The sequence below is a fragment of the Myxocyprinus asiaticus genome, chromosome 43 (genome assembly GCF_019703515.2).
Source record: "Myxocyprinus asiaticus isolate MX2 ecotype Aquarium Trade chromosome 43, UBuf_Myxa_2, whole genome shotgun sequence".
Lineage (NCBI taxonomy): Eukaryota > Metazoa > Chordata > Actinopteri > Cypriniformes > Catostomidae > Myxocyprinus > Myxocyprinus asiaticus.
The window spans coordinates 36,390,192-36,415,391 of record NC_059386.1 but is presented as its reverse complement, the minus strand read 5'-3'; the positions used below and the strand labels follow the sequence as shown (position 1 = coordinate 36,415,391).

The window sequence follows — 25,200 nt, the reverse complement described above, 5'->3', positions numbered from 1 at the left end:
GGGGCATGGATGCCGTACCATTCAAATGCATGTGTTTTTAATTACCAATGCCATTGTAGAAATTCACAGTTAGCCATGATTAATTTAATCCAAGAGTGAAAGTGTCCAATAACAGGGCAGTTACTTGGATTAAGCAAGTAGTATTGGCTGGTCATGTGATCTCTACATGGCAGCCCCCATGAGGGAGACCCTCTCCATGTAGAATAAAACAGCTTTTATAAGGTTACCGATATGACTGGAGTCTTCATCTCATGAGTGGTCATGATTTTATATACAAGTTTCAAAATTACTATTGATTTAGTTTAGAGTACAACTTGTTTTTTCGCGGAAAAAAAATACAGAGTGCGCCTTTAAACGAAATTTGTTGGTTTAGGAAGTGATGTCATTGTTCCTAGAAAATGTTCTGTTAGTTGTCAAAACAGCTCAAAACAGCAGTGCGAAGCGCTTTATTCCTAGTGACTCATAGTGGTAACATTACGTAACAGTGCACACTAGCAACCACCTAGCAACAACCTAGCAACCATCCAAAACACGCTAGCAACACCTTGCAATCTGTATAGAGGGAAAAGCAAGCTAGAAAACCCTAGAAACGCCTTGCGACCACCCAGAACACCCTAGCAACCAGTCAAAATGCCCTAGCAACCATTCAAAACACCCTCCCAACCATCCAAGAAACCCTATCGGTTGCTTTAACTGGCAACCGATAGTGGATTTTGCAGATATGGATAACGAAGGTGGTGAAAAGGGCTGATAACAGATTAATTGGACGAAAGTTTTATAAATTTGTCTTTTTTTAATGTTAAAACATTGTCTTAGTCTTTCCTTACTGTGATGGGCACAGACAGAGGCTACAAGAGTCCAAAATGAGTAAAATCCCAGATGCAGGTTTATTGTGCAACCAAAATACCAATAATAACCAGAAAAAATGAAGATTGTGCATAACATGAGACTTAACTATAAACAAGTCTGAAACACACTGGGGACTCTTATTCTGAAATATTTTTTCCTTTTCCCAACAACACTGTCAGTCAAAATCATCTTTGTGTAGGGGACGCCACTCGAAAGTTCGTTCCAAACAAAAGTAAGAAAGTACATTTTTTCACAAAGCGCCATTTCAGAAGACTTTAAGTGAAGGCTACATTTAAACTGTAATGCCATGCTCCCTTCAGAGTGCCCATATCAAGAGCTCTGTCTTTTGTAGTGAGCATAGGGATGATCATTTCCGATTGGAATTCGCCCTTAGACATTCAGCTGAACCAAAAGCTCTCAGATCCGTTTCCATGGCAAGTCAAACAAAACAGAACATTCCAGAGCATGAGGAGAAGAAAGCCAAGACTGGAGGAACGATGAATGCCTTCAGAAACAAACGAATCTGACGCACACTCATGTCAACATCACCTGATCACTGTGTGCTACTAGTGTGACCAAACGAGATCTTTCTTTTCAACAGCTGACACTGAAATAAATTATACAGAAACATGTATGAGAGTACAGAATATTTTATATAATTTATATTTATATATATATATGAGAGAGAGAGAGAGAGAGAGAGAGAGAGAGGTATTGTACATTTTTATTAACATTACTGGCACATTATTTTAACAAGTTTTTTAGCATTATTTGTTACTGTTTTCATAACAATAATCATCATCATCATTAGGGCTGCCAATCAATTAAATATTTTAATTTAATTAATTACATTATATGCTGCGTAATTAATTGAACTAATAAATAATCACGCCAATATTTCTTGAGAAAGGCCCCCAAATAAAACTAATTAAATATATAATGATAAATAATTATATTGAAAGAAGAATAAATGCAATATATAAAATAAAACTAATATTTCAGATAACTAAAATTTATTAAATTATATTGGCAATATTGACGCTGACTATCACCCCTGGAGTCGTGAGTTCAAATCCAGGGCTTGCTGAGTGACTCCAGCCAGGTCACCTAAGCAACCAAATTGGCCCGGTTGCTAGGGAGGGTAGAGTCACATGGGGTAACCCCCTCGTGGTCGCTATAATGTGGTTCTCGCTCTTGGTGGGGCACGTGGGGAGTTGTGCGTGGATGCCGCAGAGAATAGCGTGAAGCCTCCACAAGCGCTACGTCTCCGTGGTAACGCGCTCAACAAGCCACGTGATAAGATGCGCGGATTGACGGTCTCAGACGCGGAGGCAACTGAGATTCGTCCTCCACCACCCGGATTGAGGCGAGTCACTACGCCACCACGAGGACTTAGAGCGCATTGGGAATTGGGCATTCCAAATTGGGGAGAAAAGGAGAGAAAATTAAAAAAAAAAGTCAACAGACAAGAAGTGTGTTGAAGGACAGTTTTGTCTTCATACACCTAAAGCATATGCTTTCATTCTGAAACCAAAGTGAAGTTTGTTCAGCAGGATACTAATCATAAAATGTGAATACGAAATGCAACAGCGGTGTTTTAGTTGCATTTATATTGAGAGAAAAAATAATCTCATTTGTTAAGATTAAAATAAGCTTAAAATATTGATGTTGAGTTTACAGTTACAATTTTAATTCAGATTCATGAACAGATTCATTCGGACTTCACTCGGACTCGGCCTGTTATGGACTCGGTCTTGAGTCCGACTCGGCCCCTTCTGGACTCGGACTCGATTGTTTAAAGACTTGGACTTGACTCGGACTCGACTATGGTGGACTCGAACCCAATACTTTTATAAGGGCTTTTCTAAAGACGTGTACACATGCATTGCTTTGGTTGTGTTTCTTCATAAACAGAGTTTCAGGATGCTGTGTCAAGTTAAACATAGTTTGAAACTTAGGAAAAAAAACATCGAGATTCCTGCATTCGGTCAGGGTTCATGATTAATTGCTTTTAACGTTGTTCTAAAATAACACATTAAATCGATAGCCCTAATTAGTATCATTATCAAATATGCTCAACCTTTCCACTGAGAAAATAACTGTATCTAAACTATGAAACATTTTCTTCACCTCTCTCATGTAAAATATGGAAGCCGCGGAGTGCCCATTAAAAAAGCTGAAAATTAGACTGAATGTCTATGGATGAACACATCTGCAAGGGCTACAATGCATTAGAGCGCCACCTACATTTCAGATCTGTGTATTGTGATGGAATGTGATTTTGTTTTCTTTTTATGCATGCCAATAAAGCACACAAAATTTTAATTGAACAAATGTAATTTGCTAAATGACTTGTTTTCCTTTAATGTACTTGATTCACACAGCTTTGACAAGACAATTGTACATTTATGCCTAATAAGCACAACATATTGAACTGAGAAAAACAGATGCTTTGCCATTTAAAATGATTCTGTAGTTATAAGTGAGACAAACAAACATTCTCAATTGTGGTTTCAAACACATTTTTTGTGTCTGTGAAAGTGTCCAGTGTTTATCTGTTTATTAGAAGTTAAAGAAAAGCTTGTTCATTCCCTGAAGACCTGGAGAAGTAAAACAGAGCCACAACAGAAAGGTGACATGATGTGAAAGATTCATTTACAGAATCCAAAATTAACACTCAGCAGCCTAAACGAAAGCAGAGGATGAGAACGCATCCAACTTCAGGTTACATACATCCCACATTCACCCAGCCTTCTTGGAAATGAACCCAAACTTTTGCCTTTTTTTGTAGCACACAAATCCACAAAAGCTATAAATCAGAGCGTGCGGATTGAGCCAGTGTAAAATGATAGATGAGCTCTCATTCTTGTCACAATTAAAACCAGATTGGCTTATCTGAATGCTAAACATTCTGTGAAGGCAAGGATTGGTATTAACATTCATGGAAAACTCTATAAACCCTCGTTAGTCGGCAGGTACACAATTATTTCAACTCACTAATTCAAAGTATGAGCGATGAGTTTTTGGGGCCCAGGCAGCACACCATCTCATTCTGTTCGCCTGTAGTCTTTAATTTTACAGGCTTCAACGGAGTCATTTCCTTATAAAAACTGGATTGATGATTTTTGGATTGGGATTTGGAGCAATATAGTCATTATGTCCAAATATGGTCAGTTTTTTTCCTCAATCATCATTGGTTTTATGGACTGGAAGACACTAAATAGAGTGATTTAGGGTCAAAATTGCCTTTTTAGGTCCTTTGTTTTCAGTTCAAATAGTAGGATGAGTACCAAATAATTAGAAAGCTCAAAATCAGCACAGTTTGAAGAAGAAATGTGATCTTTGACTGCACGGAGGTTATAAACTGCTGGACTGCTCCGCGATTCTGTCATCTTGGCTCAATATTTGACTCCGTGATTAAGAGGTCAAAGCAGCTGAACTTTCCCTTTGAAACTGCACGATGAATTAGAAAGATGTTGCTTCACATCAGTCACTCAATAGTACAAAAGAGAGAGAGAGAGAGAGAGAGAGAGAGAGATCGTGAAAATATTGGCTGCCGAGAAATCTTGAATATTGCAGTTTTATGATAATATTAACAAAATTAAATGTTTCATTTTATTTATGACAATTTAGGATCTGTTTTGAGTCATCATTTGATATATATCCTCTATATTAACCATGGTTTTACTATAGTAACCACAGTTTAACCTTGGTATTTGTAGTAAAACCAAAGCAACCATAAAGTTAACCATGGTCACTACAGTCATGGTAACTACAATATTACTATAATAAAACCATGGTTAATTTAAAATAAAGTGTTAAACCAATAAGGTGACAACAATTAAATTGAACAAATTTATACTTCATTTGAACTAATATGAAATATACATTTATGTTCAATTTAATGTAGTCACCCAGTTTGTTTAATTAGTAATAAAACTAATTTGAGGTATTTTTTTGAAAGCTTAGAATCTCAACATTTAAGAGATATCCATCACTTCTGCAGTTACTTAAAATAACAAAATAAGGTCTTATTTTTTCACAAGATTATAAACGCATACAATATTATTTATGAATAATTGGAGTCCTTTATTTTCTATCGCAATACAATACAATGTGACAAATTAAGCGTTTTGTGATGTTACAGTGGCACTTGTTGGAAAATGTAGCTCGTTACTGGAAAAGCCATGCTTTTGTGGAAATAGCTGAACTACTGTCACACTCCTGAAAAATGTAGTTAAGTTACTAGCATCGCTACCTTAAATTAACAACACCCTGACACTTCATTAATTTAAGGCTGTGTGTGTGTGTAAGAAAACTGCATCTGTGCAATTAACACCCGAGCATGAATCTGTCCACACACCAATTCCAGAATAAACAGCAACTGATTTCCACAGCGAATCTCTAGAAATAAATCCATCTGCTCGCCGTTATATATTCTCCTTTGGGTTATTCGTTTTCATCAGGGTGTTCTGACTTCGTGTGGAGTCAAAGTTTGACAGACACTGGCCGTGGGCCTTGACAATCAACGTCGGTATCGTTTAGCAATGTTAAACTGAAATATGGGAGTAATTTAGAGTCAGCCAAACATTTGTAAATCGAGAAGTAGGAACCAACCAAACAGTATTCCATCATTGGAAATGTCAAACCATTTAAATCATCTCGCACTTGTATATTAACAATCTTCATTCATTTGAAATGCTTGCATTTAAAAAGATTTGTGGTACAGAATCGTTCCATTTTTATTCAAAGAGCAGTCTTTAAATTTGCCACAGAATTACTAGATATTAAAGCATGAAGACTAAGTGACTTGGTCTCCATTCAAAGGACCCATTTGGATTTTATAAATGTGCTCAACAGGATATGATGCAATTGTTTATCGCAACATTAAGCAAGTGTTTCTTACATGCTGCTCCAAACCTTCAACCAACAACTGGACTTCTGAGCAACTCTAAACTCTGGACAACCGAAAATATCCCATGTGGTTTCTGTAAACGTTGGTTTAATAATTGGCCTCTGTGTATCTGCTCCCAAAAATGACAAGTTGGAAAGTGCCACAAAACATCGACGCACTCTAAAGTCAAAGCCGCAGAGCTTTCGGTGACTTTTATATGCTGAAAACCACAGTAACCTTTCACTTTAAGTATTCTAAGCTGTGGGCAGCGTCCGCCAACTCCACAGAACTGAGAACATGCCCAGCTACACCACTGGATTCTGGAAAGAGCTACAACTAGAGCAACACTAACAATGCAATAATCAGTGCGAAATGTTCCTGTGAACTCGTCAAACATTTGATTGAGATATATTACGAACATCTTGTCCAATGGATGGATGGACGGACGGACGGACGGACGGACAGATGGGATGGATTGGAAGGATTGGATGGGATGCAAACAATATAAATGATATGTGTAGATGGTAAAACAGTATTGTGGCAGCGGGGACATGGTCAAGCGTCTCTCCGGAGAGAGAGAGAAAGCTGTAAGGGCGCTTGCACCTGAGCTAAATTATGTCTAACACCTGTCTCCAATTACAGTGAGCACGGGGAGAGCGGCATAAAAGAGCCACACCGCCAGCAGACGAGAGAGCGAGCCTGGGTCCCCAGAGTTATTATTGTGAAGCTGAGAGTTTATTATAGTGAAGTTGAAGAGATTATTATTGTGACACGGAAGAATTTATTATTGTAAAGCTGAGATAAGTGTGGTCATTAAAAAGCCTTACCTGTGAGTAAAGCAACCTGCCTCCCGCCTCCTCCTTTCCAACGAACCCTTACAAGTATATAATTATTTTAAAAGATTTATTTAAAGATATAAACATTGATTTTTTTATAAAGTATATTAGATTTAAAAGATTTAGTTTTTTTAAAGAATTTTTTCAATAATTTATTTTTAAAGATAGAAAATATTTATTTTAAAGAAAGATATCAAAAGTGCACTTATCAAGCAAATAGAAGTTATATAAATTAAATATAACATTGAAAATGAAGCCATGCAGTATAGTATACACTTTTTTCAACCGTTAGTGTCTCATGTTGCTAGTGAATGTGCTGACACCTGTGTGAACTTGAACTTAAACTGACATATATCCCCTAAAAATCACCAAGACACCAGCTGATTCAAAGTCATTGAGCAAAAATTTCTATTAATTCTGAGAAAAGCTCCAGCAGCATTTGAGCACAGATGAAGGCCTCTGTATACCGTCATACAACCCAGCCTTATTACAAACCAAAACCCTTCATGGAATCCTTGAGATATTCGTTAATGCTATTCGCCGTTAGGTCTCTGGAAATATGAGGCCAATGCAGACCAATGGAAAGCATTCATCTTCCAAACACTCTTCCTGTTCTTTTAAAGGCCTTCTGCTTACGTAACGCTAGATTATTGTCTAGAATGGAATCTCGCCTTGCTCTTACCTCACACTCAAACAATAACGCTCCCCAGTACACAAACACACACTCAACATGTGTGAAAGCAAATCGTAGTGGTCCGTTCACATGCAACAAAGACATTCCACCTTTTCCTGAGTGACATAAGTAGGGTCGTAATGCAAAGCGAGGTTAAGGAGCACCATCAGGCAATAATACAGAGTTCAACACAAGCAGATAGCTAAAATTAGAGTGTATTTGTTCTGTGCAAGTATCAAATGTCGAGTTGACAGTGAGCAGGCAGCTTTGTAAGGTTACTGGTTGATGGGAGGGGTGCCAGTAATGGGGGTTTGAGACCCAAGTGGAGAGACTGAGGCTGTAGTTCACGATACACAATGGAATTGTGAACGTCTGGTTGGGATAGCAAGATCCTGCACTACCTAAAAAGGAACATTTGACGATTGGAAAGATGGAAACAGACTTGACAGACACCTACGGTTTCCTTCCTCTAATGATCCCACACTCTAGCTCCAAAACTAGTGTGCTGCCTTGAGGTCTACTGTCTAAATAGGTAGCGCCCTTCTAAGGCCACGTCTAGACTAATACACTGTCATTTGAAAATACATTGATTTTGCTACATTTACACTTCTCCTCCATTGAAAGCACTCCATTACCGCATACTAATGAACACACTGACGTAAGGAAAAGTGGTCGACCAATATACCACAGAGGCCAATAAATTGCCCGATATTTTGTATTTTTAAATGATCGGCATTGGGCAATACATTTTCCCATTTAGCGATTTGATTTGCAAGGCACAATGGTGCTAAAAATCTCCTGATTGCACGTGAATGAGCCACCTAAGACATGTAAATGACCAATAAGTTTGTGAAAAGATTCAAATTGAGTCCATCTAATGCTATATAAAAGTAACACGTAATTTTTAGCAATTGTATGTACATTTACTATCATATTAATTTGTGTGATACAGGGCTCTAAGCTAACATTTGTTGTTAAGGAGCACTCATGCCCCCAAGTGAAAATTTTAAGGGGAAAATGTATGTGAACCCTTTGGAATTACCTGCATTTATGTATACATTTTTCTTAAAATGTGGTTTGATCTTTATCTAAGTTACAATAATGCCGAATTATTTAGTACTATGGCTACTCCCCCTAGAAGTGGCCGTCCAGTCAAGATGACTCAAAGGGCACACCGCAGAATGCTCAATGAGGTAAAAAAGAACCCTAGAGTGACAGATAAAGACTTGAAGGAATCATTGGAACTGATTAACATCTCTGTTCATTAATCTGCTATATGGAAAACATTAAACAGGCATTGAGTCCATGGCAGGACATCATGAAGGAAGCTGCTTCTTTACAACAAAAACATTGCTGCACACCTGAAGTTTCCTGAAGACCACCTTGACACTCCACAACACTACTGGAAAATGTTTTGTGGATTAATTAAAATATGGTTAAATTATTTTTATATACTTTCTTTAAAAGTACACAAAAACTACCTCATATCCTTATTGCAGATGTCTGATGTTTTTTTGTTGTTTTCTACATAAACATTCACTGTTTTTTTCCCCCTCGCTTTCTTGCGCATGAATGGCATGTTTTTTAGTAATTTACTGAATTTTGAAAACACACCATCTGTCATTTTGACAGATTAAAAAAAAAAAAAAAAAAAAAAAAAAGCAAGAAACAGTGCTAAAACCATGTTTGCGTCATGTGAGAAAAAGGCTAATTTTAATGCTAGTTAATATTCACTTATAAAATTACTTTTAAAAAGATTTTGCACATGAGGTTAGATGCATTATGGAGTTCTTATTCTGATGGTACTTTATTAGTTCATAAGTTCAGCTGTCAGATGTCACTCGCACCGGTGCGGCCAAATTTTTCAGATGGAGAAATGTTTACCTGCGATTTCAAATACATCATTATATCAGCCTATCGGCCACCCTGCTCTCTTTATATCGTCATCTGTCATTTAAAAACCCATATCGGTCAATCACTAGTTACCACTTGCTTGATCTGAAAAAATAGGTTTAATTTTAAAGCTTAGAATCTGGACTTTACAATGCAAATAGCTGATCTTACCAATTCTTGAATTCTTTCTAATTTGCTGACAATTAAGAACTGTTTCATTCTCATCATTTGCAAATTTGTTAACACAACAATTATATTCAGAGTTGGTAAAATCATAAAAAAGATGAGATAGCCATGTGTTATAGATCACTGGAAAGGTCTCAATTTGTAGAATGCAATGAGTAAATTTGTTTCAATCAGAGACCAAGCTACAGTGAGTATTAGTGTATGAAATTCCCACTGACACATAAGACAATATGCGTCTTTTTGACACATTTTTCCTTATTACATCCTGAAACATACATATATCATAGACAATGACATATAACTATATAGAGCAGACTATCCTGATTCAAACAAGCCCAAAAACAATGTAATATGAGAAGTAGATCTTGAGATATTCCTAAAGGAGTGTACATGGAAAGACGATGCACAAAAGGCCGCTCAACACACATTGTGCGTGCGTGTGTGTGTGTGTGTGTGTGTATGTGTGCATGTGTGTGTGAGGATTTGGGTGGTCTACAAGGAAAAAAAAATTAAATTACAAACTGGTAATTTCAAGGGTAATATGCTATAAATGTGGTTTATGAGGACATTTCTAGTGTCCCCATAATTCAAATCGCTTAAAAAACACCAAACATACTAAATGATGTTTTATTGAAAATGTAAAAATGCAGAAAGTTATTTGTGAGGGGTAGGTTTAGGGTTAGGGGATAGAATCTATAGTTCATACAGTATAAAAATCATTATGTCTATGGAGAGTCCTCATAAGAATAGCCACACCAAGGAATTATATTCCAGTTGGATCAAAATGACCTAAACACAACATAAGGGTTAATCTCGCTTTGTTCACAATCTTGGATTAGTTTTTTCAGCGTTTGTCGCAATGCATTTTTGGTCTTCACAAAGGGCACATGATAAACAGAATGTTTCACTTCTGGACCGCACCTATGATGCATTCAAATGCTGTCTAGGTAGGCAGCTCACTAGATTGTAACAAAGCTTCTGATGTCTGCTGTACCTTTGTGTCAAAATTTCATTGGCAATAACTCATGCACAGCTAGAAGAGCCAAATCCAGTTTATCTCATGAACAGGACATCATTGATTCAACATGCAAAAGGATAAGAATGTAGAGCAGTTTTTTTTTTGTATTTCACAATACTAAGTATCTGACAAAACTTGTCTCTGTTACTAAGAGACGAGCCATGTATTGATTCAGCATGATGTGAAGCAAGCGAAGACATGATTGTGCTAGTTAAACATTCGCAATGAGATATTTATGAAAAGTGCCAAATTACGAAAAGAAGACATTGCATAATGATCATCATTTGCCATGTATTGATGTTTGCCTTTGTAACATTCGTTGCATTCCTCTGGAAGTTGAAATGAGCAAGAGATGAGGTAAAAACACCATTTCTGGATACTGGCATGTAGATGATTCGCCATTGACGTCAATAATCACTTGCTTGTGTCGAGATTACACAGTCTCATGCAAACACAATAAATTATGATTTTTTTGCAGTCCAACTTACCATTTGAACAAGTACACACATCACTAATTATGTGCAATTTTCCCAGAAGACGGCAAATGAATAGCCAGCAAGTGATTTACAACTTAAATCCGATCCCCTGAGGGGAATTTTTCACATGGAATTCTGACAGGGGTTTCAGAGCCCAATTTACACATTTTATGTGTAACCGCTTTTTATTTTAAACAATTGTTTAATGATTAACATGTAACCTGCTATCAGCAGAACACTGATAATGACTACCACGGAACTCTTATTATGTGCATTTGGAAAATTTTGGGTTTTTCTTCTTGCGTACTGAAATGGCATTCTAAGATAACCAACTCCCCCTTCGTTTCACTCGTTATTCTTCGTGTTCTAAAGGCCCTGGGTAAAACCAGTCCAAATAAACTATTCTGTTCCCCATGTCAAGCCAGACATCTCCCACGTCTGAGGGTCAGATGCCTCAAAGAGGCCACGAGAAAGCAAATATTATGAGGGAATTAGAGCATCTTCAGACCATGGGAGCACCAATGCAAAACATCTGCAGTGCTGCCCACCATTCGCATTCGCTGTTTGAGTGAATAGTTTACTTAGACATTCTCCAGTTAACAAAGGGCTCTTAAAATAGTCACTGTATTACTGTTATGTCTAAGAATGGGAGGAAAGAACAGATTAAAACTCCATGTTGATAGATTAGGTCTCTGATGCATTTAGAAAAACCTCATAAGACCCATTTGCTACTCCACTAAAGAAACAAACCAGGCCCCAGTTTGTCCACTGTAGGGTTGAGACGGTGTCTAGTTTTTCTTTATTAGCGGAAACAATTACACACAAAAAGGCTCTGAATGATTCAGAACAACTGTTATGGGTAAATCAAACTCAGACCTCGAAAACACACTTAATTCCAGATGGACTTCTCCTCTCTTCTTAAGCACCTGGTTTTTCCTCCTCAAAGTTGCACATAAACCTGTCAGGACATTCCAGCTCCAGAGTTCATCTTCTCTGAGGCGAAGATCAAAAAAAATCTAGTCAAGTGTGGCACAGCAAATCTTAACATAACCCACTCCCATGACACACTGTAAGTGATGGAATCGAGTCTCTCTCCCTACACTCTCAAGCTACTTATGCATTTGTACATATCTGAATATTTTCCATAACTTTAATCAAATCATTATTAAAGGTGCATTCAGTAATTTGGGGCTAATTTAAAAAGCTTTACATATTAACGATAATTAATATTTCCTTACCTGTCCAACACAAAAAGAAGCAACATCGGCATCACAACATCGTTTTTTCTCCGTCATCAAATCTTTCCACCTTGTCTATCCCGTACCGATGCTTACTCTAGTTCTGTTTTTTGCCTTTGCCGGTCATTCTGTCTTCTTGCTTCAGACCTTTTTCGCTTCTTCGGCAGTACAGCTACTGAATCTCCCATGGTCTCTGCTGCAATAGCAGGATAATAAGTATGTTCCATTGTATTCTTTTCGCTCTTTGCATCTCCAAACAACACTGCTCTAAGCATAGCCAAGCGTATCTACGTAGGTGGCAACCAATTAGTGCGAGGATTCTCTTCAACGTTTAGTGAAACACCGTGGGTCATTTCAACATGGCGAAACACACTGAAGGGGGTGACCAGCAACATGTATAATAAAAACACTTTTTATAGAAAACTATAATGAGTACAGTCTTCATCTCATGATAACATATCTGGTTTAATGCCACCACAGTAATGGGCAGTGGTGGCTCAGCGGTTGAGGCTCTGCTCATGATGGCTGACCCTGCGCTCTGACCCCAGCTTAGCTGGGATATGCGAAGAAAAGAATTTCACTGTATAGGTTCAAAATGTATAATGTGTGACAAACAAAATAAAGGCTTCTTCTTCTAATGCAAGAAAGCATGTACAACGGCATTGCACGCTTTCAATGCATTTACCAATGGCTTAAGAGTACGTTTCTGGCCTTACACAGTCGCTCAGAGAACTTGAAGACAAAGGCCGCTCTGTGGTGCTGGTCTGGCTCGTGACCATGGCAATATCAACACTTCACTGCCGCTTTAAAAGCAACAGTGGCAGCTGCCGTCTCGACCCGCTCCAGCCGCAAGAGCTCTCACCTCCAATGAGATTAACAGTAAGTTCCGGAAGACAAAGCGTCTGCATTAATGCACCAAGGCAAGCTGGGAAACAGTATGCAGCGTCCCAGCTAGATCAGAATGAAAATGCATGATGCAAAGTGACTTATCTACCCGACTCCAGCAGGCAGTTTGTTGACATGGATATGCTTTGAAAATCAGGTGAAATCAACCGAAACAACCTTTTACCATTTCTGAAAATCTGGGAGAGAGTTTTATTTTCACAACGCTATTCACGTTAGAAAGTCTTAGAAAACCTTCATACAAGAGAGTCAAGTTACTTCAAGTTGACAGTGACAAAGTAAGACACCCCGTATTTAAATGGCACAGTGTTTTATGTGCCAACACCTTCGTCTTTCATGTAGCTGATGGGTAATAAATCAAACATTGAATCTCTTGGTGTAAGTCATACTGCTCTATGGGACCGAGAACTGTATTTGGTTTCAATCATTCAGAACTTCAGATTCTTTCTCTAAACCATCTGTTGGTGAACAATATGTCCATGATATTCCTCAATGCAAGGGCAGGTGGGCTTATAGGCTTTGTGGCAAATGCATGTGTGATATTCATAGGCAACAGGTTTCTGTAAGATCCTTAAAGTGAATATTTTGCCATGATTTCATGTTAGGTTTGGAACAACATGAGGCTGAGAAAATTACAGAATTTTCATTTTTGAGTGAACCATTCCTTTAAGCAATGACTAGCTGCTAGTTTTGGCTTGGCATCAAACTCAAAGTGTGTCTGAGTGCGTTTGTGTGAATGCGTTTCAGGCCGCGACACATCCAGGGTGTGGCTCCAGTCATCTGCAGGGGCACTCACTCCGTTGGCATAACTCAATACAAAGCAGAATACAGTTGAGCTCAAGAGAATGTGTGATGTAAGAGGAAAAATGAGAAAAAAAAAAAAAGGAACCTGAGATGACTTCCCCGAAGCTGAAATGCTTCAACCGAGCAACACCACACCAAATAAGGGATAAGACGTGAAATCAGAGATCTCATTCCATTTTTATCCAGTTTTCCACTGCAGATTGTGGGGATAGTTCACTTAAAAATGAAACGTCTGTCATCATTTAATCAACCTCATATTGTTCCAAACACATATTACTTTTTTTTTCTACTGTGAAACACAAAAAGAGATGTCAGGCAGAATGACGCAGTCACCATTCACTTTATTGCATGGGGAAAAAATGCAATGAAGGTAAATGGTGACGTCCTTGCGTGTTCCAAGAGTAAAAATAAAGTCATATGGGTTTGGAACGATATGAGCATGATAAAAGTATTTTCATTTTTGGGTGAACTATCCCTTTACATTCAACCAGCAGTGTGACTTTGTCAGCACGCGGAAAGCAAACTTTGTCCTTTATGCGTCAGTCTCTCCATCTCCCCCTCTCTCAGTTGGCCGGAGAGTATAAATAACTTCCTTTGACAGGAAGAGGCATTATCTTCAGTGGGCCGGCTGTGACAAGCAGCCTTCAAGACAGTCATGGTCCTGCTTGTACTGTTCCATGTGTGCTTCAATTCTAACAGGGTACTGGAGCTGTGCAAAGGCACAAGATCACTTCTAGGCACACCACAGCCACTTACATATCACCACGCACCTCAGTGCTCCCCCGATAGTAGGAAACACTGGATCCATTGCCTGAGAGCTGCAGCAGAACACTGTGTCCCACTGTAGCCCTCCTAAAAACATTCAGAGCCCCTATTAATACTTGCACCAGATAATCCATCCATCCACGCTTATCCTAGACAGCTTTCAGCGGGGGGAGAGTGCTCGTGGTATGGCGTAAGGGTAGGGCGGGTGCTCTCAAGCCGCATCATTTCTCCCCTCATTATGCAATGACATGTGCAGATGACATGCGAGGCCACTCTTTCCACTCCGTGCCCAGTGGATCGCCAAACCACCATCCCATAAAAGGGCTGCGATTGTGGTTGTTACAACTCACAGTGAAGCCACAAGAGCCATCGGAGGGCTGGGTGGGAAACAGCTCAAGGGTGGTTCATCCCAGTGGCTTGTGGAAATGTATATTCAGATAACGAGAGACAAACTCAGTATCATAAGCGAGCTGTTTACCTAGCCCTCTAACGCAGGCATTATGAAATCAATGTAAAAATAAATAAATAAATAAATAAAAATAAAAAAAGTATGATTCACTTTCCTTCCATAAAATAATAATAATCAAATAAAAAAAATAAAAATATAAATAATAATATAAAATATACAATTAAATAATACATGTAAATATTAAAAAATATTTAAAAATAAAAAATATAAAAAATAATAATTTAATATTTTTTCTTTAAATAATTGTTTAGAAAATTAGTGACTATCGATATACGATTATAAATAAGTTTATTCAGTATTCAAAATTATCTATAAAAAGTTCAATCTAATAAACAATTGATCATTGTTTACAAAGTATGTTTTATGCCTATTAGTAAAACATGCTTAGCAACATGCCAACACCAAACTGAGCACGGGTGCTGCAGGGAGATGCTGCCCATGTAGTGTTTCAAATCAGTGTTTCAAAAAGTTCATTATTATTATTATTTTAGTTACATTTTTGATGGCAAGGACCCCCAAATTATAAATATAAAGGTGGCTGTATTACATTATAAAGAAAACATGTTGTTTGCAAAATTAAACAATATTTGCTTATATATGTTATAAAAACATATCTGTTAAACTCAATCTCCCTATGTAGACAGTAGGCAGCAAGGGAGCTCACAAGTTTTTGGAATGGAGCCATAAGCATCCCAATATCTTAACCCCTGCAGTATCCTTTCATTGAAAAAAATTAAGCAGGATGCGGAGAGCTAAAGGTCAGGGCAGATCTGTACCAAATCGTCCATGAGAAACCCTCCCACACTAATGACAGAAATACAGATACTACATCCATGCAGCACTAACCATTCATCAGAGTATGGCTTATTCTCCACTCACAGAGGTCCATGCCAACATCTCACTCAACACACGCCAACCAGCGTCGACTGCCAAAGCTGAGCTCAGATTTATGAGTACAGAGCTTTCAGAGAGATATTCCTGGGGTTTGGAGTCTCTACGTGAGTGTTAAGAACGCAGCTGGTGCACCAGAGCTCCTGTGCTCCCTTTGTAGACAGATTCATCTCTGTCGCAGAAGATGCATAACGTTCCACTAAACCCAATGTTGCATGTGGAAGCCAGGTGAGGAAACCAAGGACTGCATTTGGGGGACTTTTGGTCCATGTTTAACAGGATATAAGCTGAATAAACAAGCCAGATGGCGCATGTATGAGCACAACTAATGGACAGTACAAGGGCGAGTTTTTCTTGGAGTGGTTTACGGCAATATATATATCTGAAAACCAACAAATGCATTAACTTTGTGTCGTACTTGGACAATCTTTATTTCATGTGGCAATGAACTCAACTTCAAACAGACGTCTGCTTTCCTGATGGAAATCCTTTGGTAATATAAATTCTGAAGCTCTATATTTAAACCAATACCCTTTGAAAAAGCGTTGAAATTTAATTTAAACAGTATTAACAACCCATTTTATTTCCACAAGTGATAGAGGATATTCAACGAGACAAAAAAAATGTAGGACAGTACTTGATTTGACCAGAATGGAGACAGAGATCAATGCAAGTTTGCATTAACAAGAGTCATAGGGTGATTTAACCATACCCGTCAAGTAAATGTCCTGGTCCAATTTTACTCCAAAATCAAAAGAAACAAATAAGAAATGTAATTTTGCTTATAGAAAATGGAGCTTACGCACATTTAACCCACAAATTCTAATTATTGCATTATAGGGCTGAAACGACTAGTCGACGTTATCAACAACGTCAACAATAAAAAATGCCGGCGAATATTTTCATTGTCGAATAGTTGTTTGATCTCATTTAACGTAACATGAGATCACATTAAATTAGATCACTCTTAATGATGACGTGTGAGAGCAGCACTGCAGTTCACGACTGATTGAGGAAGAATTACACAGCTCACAGATTCAGTCTAAACTTTCCAAACAGCTTCAGGTGAAGTAGATCGCAAAGTATGAGGGAATCATAATGCAAAAATACAAAATAATTAAATACAGAAGCACTCCCATTGTGGAATACAGCAAGGCCGGAGCTGCCGTTCCACTGAAGCAAAACTTGCATGTCAGAGCGGTTTTTTTTGGGGGGGGATTTTTCCCCTTTTTCTCCCAATTTGGAATGCCCAATTCCCAATGCGCTGTAAGTCCTCGTGGTCGCATAGTGATTCGCCTCAGTCCGGGTGGCGGAGGACGAATCCCAGTTGCCTCTGCGTCTGAGACAGTCAACCCGCGCATCTTATCACGTGGCTTGTTGAGCGCGTTGCCACGGAGACATAGCGCGTGTGGAGGCCTCACGCCATCCACCGCAGCAACCACGCTCAATTCACCATGCGCCCCACCGAGAACAAACCACATTATAGTGACCACGAGGAGGTTACCCCATGTGACTCTACCCTCCCTAGCAACCGGGCCAATTTGGTTGCTTAGGAGACCTGGCTGGAGTCACTCAGCACGCCCTGGGATTCGAACTAGCGAACTAGCGAACTCCAGGGGTGGTAGCCAGCGTATTTTACCACTGAGCTACCCAGGCCCCGCCATTATATCTTTAATGCATCCTTTATTAAAGTTCAAATAATGAGGAAGCAGGTCATGCAAATAAGTATAAACTCCGAAACTGGCATTTCTCTGTGCGATCAATAATCGTTAAATTAGTCGATTATCAAAATAATCGTTAGTTGCAGCCCTACTGCATTAGAAAAAAAGATGGTTATAATGATTGTTTTCATCATCGCAATGTAAAAAAAAAAAAAAAAAAAAAAAAAATTATATATATATATATATATATATATATATATATATATATATATATATATATATATATAAATTAAAATGTAAATTATTTATACATCAAAGCAATTCTCCCTTTGTACAGTCTTTCATTTTCGCTGATTTTATCTGAAATTGTACAACAGCATTTTTTTTTACTGCAATAAAGTTACAGTAATGAGAATAATTATTGAAAACAATGGTCATAAATAAATAAAGGATTAAATGTCCTGAAAATAATGTTACAGGGCAAGAAATCTTTAAGTAGGTTTAATTTTCTTTATGCAAAATATAATGTCATATTTTTCACATTATCAATTTCATTTCGGAGGCTCTGCAAGTTATTACTTTCTGATTAAAAGATTATAAAGCCAGATTTTTTTTTTGAGAATAACATGAACTGATGAATCATGCACAATAAGACCAGGAACATATATTAAGAAAGTACATTTCCATTTCATGTTGAGTTTAAAAGAGCAAGAACTGTAAGCTAACCACTACAAACTTACTAGTTCTTCCATGTAGTAACTAAAAAAATCCCTAAAACAAAAATATTAACAGACTTAACATTAACAGAGAACACTGTTCATACAGGATGAGAATAAACTTTGGTGCATTTTTGGGCTGCCGCACACAATTTTTCACACTCAAATTTAAAATCTCACCATTCACACATACTGTGGACTAATTGCAAAAACAATGGTCTCATTTTTCCAGAGACCTACCCAAATAAAAAAAAAAGACAAATTATTCATTAATAATATTGCATGCGTTTATAATCTTATGAAAAACAGTAAAAATATATATATATAAAAAAAAAATATTGTCCTATTTGTAAGCATGTAATTCTGGTTCTGATCACTCAACCTCACTTTGAAAAGTCTCATTTTATTCCACTAGATGTCAGTAAGCACTAGAAAAAAAATATTTTGTCTCTATCACATTCCATCACAATATACAGATCTGAAATGTAGGTGGCGCTCTAATGCATTTTAGTCCTCACAGATGTGCTCGTCCATAGACATTCAGTCTAATTTTCAGTTCAAGCACCACCCTCATTATTTCATTGAATATATCGGCCTCTGAGTGGACTAGAAGCTCAATCTAGGTGTCATTAGAAAGCTGAGATCCTTCACTTTGCGATGATATAAAACACCATCATTTTACCATCAATAGTCGAAAACATTTTCTGTTGATTTGTTTAGCATGCTTTTCCTTCTGGATGGCATATTTTGTTATGGACATCTAAGATATAACATTGGATAATTCACACAAACAAGCTCACAGTCAAGTAAACAATGGCTCATTTTTTAAAGGTAAAAGCAGGTATAACATTTTTAGCTATTTAGGGCTTACAGCAGCAGTTATCGGAGTATAAAATAGTTGTTTGTATTTGATGACTTACAGAAATCATATTTCACTTTGTGATTATTTTAAAAATCTTCAGAACTGTGGTATAAGGGAACCCAAATTAACTGTACAGTCAATTTCCTGAATAGTGAGAGCTTTCAATTGATATATGACTTTTATTTTCATATAAATATTTCTACCCAATTACCTCTAGAGGGTGCTAATTTTCAACATGAATATTTTGAGGCCTTATTTTGTAATATTAAGTAACAAATGCAGAAGTGATGGTTATCTCTGAAAAGTTCAGATTCTAAGCTTTCAAATGATACCTCATATGCCTGACTTATGCTTACTGAGACTTTAACGTTTTAAGAGTAACTTTTTTCATGATATAGCACCCCCCCTTTGGACCTGCCGGCGGGTCCATAGATTTTAAGAAGATAAGAGATAAAAATTGTAGACTGGAAAGAAAACAAATGTGGATAAGGGACAGCAACAGTTCTGTAAGCTATGGCAGTGCTTTATCATCACTCAATAACCTAAAGACGTGCTGCCATGCAACGTGTGTGTACGTGTTGTGAGAGAGAATATGTACATCGAGAAAGAACAATATGTCTGCCATGTACCTGTTATAGACAGATGAAGACCCCTTGAAACATGGCCAGGTCTAAAGGGGGGAATTGCCCTTTTAAAACAGCAGATGTTGTGTTTGGAAACAGACACTTACTCTGGAGATGGTGAGGGGCATGCTGAAGTCCTTACCACCCTGAAGTCTGAAACCCCAGGGAGAAGGTCCGATCAAGGACACGCTGTAGTTGTTGCTCATGTCGCTGGTGTAGCCAAGTACTGCTAAAGTCCAATTCACAGCCTGAGAAACAATAGCAAAGATTTACACATCATTACTGTTGTTCTTGCAGCAGGACACATTTTATAGTCATCTATCATATCTGTGTTTACTTCCAATTGTATACAGGAAGCAAAAACATGATCTACTGACGCATAGATATCTGGACAAAAGCCTTGGAAGCATCAAATAAAGCTGTTTCAACTGTAATATCTAGTCAGACATGCCTTTTCCTGTTTAATCGAAGATCAACAATGAGCATTAACAGCATAGCAACTGGACTAACTACAATTCCTTTGAGACAACAACATGTAACAACAGTTGTGCTACAAAATGGCTAAAACTTTTGGCTACCACAGACAGCCGGAGAAGAATAATACCGATTTAGGCCTACCTGTGAAATAGATTTATCTGGAAAAGGCTTTCTAAATAAGTCTGTGGACAAGTTGCTTCACAGTCCAAACATATCTCACAAGTACAGATAAAACAAAAGAGCAATTTCTATTTATATAAAGGAGATGGGAGGGGGGCATTCTTGGTGCACACAAGTATTTTAAGAGCTTGTGGGTGAGCTGGGCAGTTGTTGTAGAGTTAAAACTCAAGTACAATCCAGCAGAAGCCAAACAATCATTCCAGAGAAACGGATTAGAGTCTGGGGGGTTTTGTTCAGGAACGTCACTGTTGTAACTGTGACACTATTGGGATTTAAAAACATTGTTATTCACCTGTCCTACTCTGTCGATTTCTAATGACGGCAACATGCTACAGTTCACATCCATTAATTTCAATGGGGATGTTGCATCCCAAGGACATAAGGGTTTACGAAAATGCAAGCAAATGCAAGCAAAGACATCCAATGATCAACAGAATTTCAGACTCATGCCATCCTAGATGTGCTTTCGGAAAATCGAATTCGCTGTAAACCCTATCTAAGGGTTTACACCTGGCTTGTTTGGAGCATTTGTTTCAGAACCTGGTGCGTTTTCTCCCTTAGTTCAGTTCGTTTAGGCATGTATAAAAAAAAAACCTAGACGAGGTAGTCTCAGGCCGATTGCAAACGAACCCTGGAGTGGTTCGTCTGTGGTGAGAATGCAATCTAACCCAACAGACCAACGAACCAAACAATATCCCAACAAAAACCATGAACATACCTGATGGATCTTTGGAGAATAAATCTGTAGGTCAGCACGTTACTGTAATTCATAATCAAAATGCAGATATAAACTTTTGGCGACTATATTAGATAGAGGTAGACCAATATATCGATTTTACCAATTAATCTATGCCGATAGTTGACGATAGTTTTGTTCATTTGACGATTACGCTTTTTTTTTTTTTTTCATTTAAGCAAAGGTAGAAAGAAAATTTTTACTTTGACGAGGGGAAACGTCCCTCTTAAATCACATACATCATGTCTCTAATTCTGTATATTGTGAGTAATAATAATAATAATAATATATAGGCTATAAAAAGATTAATTTGGTAAATATTTTAAAATTGGTTACTGAAACGGTGCCAAGTCTCCATTTCAAAATAAGAGTCCCCAGTGTGTATTTCAGGCTTGTTTAGTGTTAAAAATCCCATGTTATGTGCCCAATCTTCTTTTTTTCAGATTATTATTGGTTGAAAAATAAACTACATCTGGGATTTTATTAATTTTGGACTCTGGCCTCTATGTCTGTGCCGACTAAGAAAATGCTGTAACATTTTATGTATCGATTTTAAAAACTATCTGCCTTTTCCACCATCTTAGTTATCGGTATCGGCAAAATCCACTATCGGTCGACCTCTAGTATTAGATATAATTGCACGTTTAAAATGGGAGATGTTTAATAATTCCTGATAAAAAATGTTACAATCGCTTCTCTCTTTCGGATAGCGACAGAACACAGGAAGGATGGCATCAGTAACTTTTTGACAGATAAAACAAATTTTTTCCATTGTCTAACTGTGACAAGGAGGAGGGTGGGGCTGGGCCGTGACTATGCATGCCCGGCCCCCAATCGGGCTAATCAGCCGAGAGGGATAAGTGCAATGAGATGCGGCAGATCGGGGTAGAGAGAGCTTCAGGCAGCTGCCCTGTATGCGTTTGTGTTTATGTTTTGTCTTTGTTTAATTTCTCATTAAACATCACTTTGATACTATGTCGGGTTTCCGCCTCCTCCTTTCCATTGAACCCTGTTACATTGGTGCCGAAACCCGTGACTGAAGAAGGAAGCGGGAACCGGGTGAACAACCCACGCAGACCCCAACAAAACAAACGTTTCACGCAGACACAACACAAAAGTACTCTTCAGCACACAAAACACTGACCCATACACACAGCGGCCACATGCATCCCCCTCTCCTCGGCTGATTAGCCCGATTGGGGGCCCGGCATGTGTAGTCACAACCCAGCCCCGCCCTCCTCCTTGCCACACTAACACTGCTGTGTGTGTGTGTGTTGAGAGAGAGGGAGAAAGAGAGAGAGCACAGTGACCGTGAGAACAGACACTTTTCAATGCAGAAGCAAAGCAAAAGATTCTAATTACAGATAAAAATGTCATCTGTATGATGGATAATGTGTTTTGTAGCACAACCTCTGACTGAAACACACATTCAGTACCACGTGGCGACGCTTTGCATAAGCATGACATAAACAACACTCGAAAATTTGTAACTGTTGAAAAATGTTAACCGGTGTATCAATGGATGTGCTAAATCCCGGAACAGCGCACAAACATTCTAATTAATAAGGGGTTTGCTCACATGTGACTTTCATTGACACAGTTTTGGTCCGTTTTGAAATGTTGCCTTGTGAAAGCAAACTGAACCAAGAAATAAAATGTAATACTGTAACAATTTTAGGCCGTTTCGGAACCAATCAAACGAGCTACAGATCTGATAATGCCCTAAAAATAATTTAACAGGATTATTATTGTACATGCAGCTTTAACAACCTTAAAATAAAACACTACAATGAATATTGGTACTTTAATCAATTAATTTGTCACATTTAAAATCATCATTGTGCCATAGCAGCCTGTGAATTTTCCAAACTCACTTGTATTGACGTAAATTGGGCATGTGGAAAGATTAGGGTCAGTAAAGGTCAATAAACAACTCAACATTACAAAAGTTCTGTATTTCAAAAAGATGTTGTGTGAAGGGAACATTTTACATCAACAACAATCTATTTAATTTTTACATAATAGAGCAACATGAAACCGAACGACAGATACAAAACCTGACAATGAAACCTCATGAATTGTTCCAAAGACGAGCTGGTTGCTGCATTGTAATATCTGGATGATTATTGAATAAGTCAATGAAACTGATGCAACAACATGTTCTTTTGCCAACAGTTCTAGCGGAACCATTAAGGGTGCGGTTATAGAAGCATTGTGTCAAGAACATATTGAACAAAGCAAATTAATCTGTTTTTTACGCCTGAAGCCACGAAGCATGTGTGTGTTTCTACACAGACTTTCTAATTGTTTAATTCTCTTATCTTACCTAGATCAATATCAATCTGTCATTCAGAGCTATCATCATAAGTCTCCATCAAGACGAGGAGCCGTGAATTAAGAGCTTCTTTAAAGACCCAATCAAAATCACAATTTAAGTCCATGTCTGTTAGCTTTGAGGTCATCTATACACGAGTGTACATTTCTAGCAGATGTACGCAATTAAAATACAGCCTTTCTCTTCTGGAAAAAAAAAAAATGGACCAAAAATATTGATGACTTTAGGATCATTAGACTTCAGAATCCTGTCAGCTGAGGCCAATTTTTAATGCTCTCTATAATGGCAATGTTCCTCCCCATAAGCCCACCTGTCTCTGACTAACAATAACAAATATTAAATCAAACTGAGGTCCTTTCCAAAAAGGGCTACTTTGGCTACTTTAAAAAAGACAAGGACAAGCCCTTGTATGTCACGTCCCGACCTTATTCAATAGCAAACATGTCAAGTGAGACCTATAAATCGGCATACTGGCGTACTGCGTTCCAATAAATGCGTTCGCTTGGCTGATTAACAGAGATGTAAACTTTCCCTTGTGTCAGTTCCAAAATCTACCAATAGATGTCATCAAAATGGATAGTAAACAATCTCTTATTCAGGTTTAAGGGAATTGGAGTAAATATCGTATAAAGGAAGTGTTTAGTTTCACTTTAGAAATTTTGTGTACATCTGATTTGCTGTTGTCAAATTGTATAAATGCTGATATGCACAATATCGGCAACTCTCATGCCATCCCAGATGTGTATGACTTCTTCTTCTGCAGAACACGAATGAAGATTTTTAGAAGAATATCTCAGCTCTGTAGGTCCACACAATGCAAGTGAATAGTGATCAAGCTAAAAAAAAGGAGATAAAGTCAGCATAAAAGTAATCCATACGACTCCAGTGGTTTAATCAATGTCTTAAGAAGCGATTCAGTTGGTTTTGGGTGAGAACAGACCAAAATATGTCTCCTTTTTCACTGTACATATTGTCATTGCAGTCTCTAGGCACGATCATGATTTCAAGCTCGATTACCCTTCCTAGTGCTTGATGCATGTGCAGAGCGCTAGCTGGTGCTATAGGAAGTGTAATCGAGCTTGAAATCATGATCCATCAAGGTGTACAGTGAAAAGGAATTTACATTTTGGTCTGTTCTCACCCAAAACCAACTGGATCGCTTCTGAAGACATTGATTTAACCACTGGATCGATAACTTTTATGCTGACTTTATCTGCTGTTTGGAGTTCTGGTCACCATTCACTTGCATTGTATGGACCTACAGAGCTGAGCTAAAGAATTTCGCTTTTGTTTAGCATAAGAAAGAAAGTCATACACATCTAGGATGGCATGAGGGTGAGTAGATGATGAGAAAATTTAATTTTGAGGTGAACTACCCCTTTTATAAGGCAAATGAGGCCTTACATTTAAGCTTCAAACAGTCAGTGAGCTAAAACCCATTTGTAAACAAAAACCGAGGTAAAAAGTAAGAGCAGTAACAGGTTAAGACTATGAGATGTCTTTATCAGCATACAACAAGGAACACTAAGCACTACTTCAGAAAATGCTGTTTGCACAGCACTTAGAGGCCTTGAGTAATTCAGTCCTATTCTATAATGTCTCCTGTGCTAAATGAGGCCAAAACTGCATGCTTTGAAATGGACAGCTTAATATGTCCATCACCATGGATATAGATGAACTAAAACTGTGAAACTAACACGACTTTCCACTGATCT

The 25,200-nt window shown here is 38.0% G+C and overlaps 1 protein-coding gene across 3 annotated transcripts in view; it reads right to left on the bottom strand.

Annotated features, from left to right (window-relative positions):
* The window catches only part of pdlim5b (PDZ and LIM domain 5b), a 109,191-nt gene that overhangs the window by 81,953 nt on the left and 2,038 nt on the right, over positions 1-25,200 (bottom strand). For 2 of the 3 annotated variants that reach the window (XM_051686057.1, XM_051686060.1), the window contains exon 2: positions 19,865-20,005. In XM_051686057.1, coding sequence (XP_051542017.1) covers positions 19,865-19,963 — 99 coding nt within the window. In that variant the 5' untranslated portion in view covers positions 19,964-20,005. Of the gene's footprint in view, positions 1-19,864; positions 20,006-20,375; positions 20,444-25,200 lie in introns of those variants that run through there. The other variant, XM_051686059.1, reaches the window with a different exon arrangement.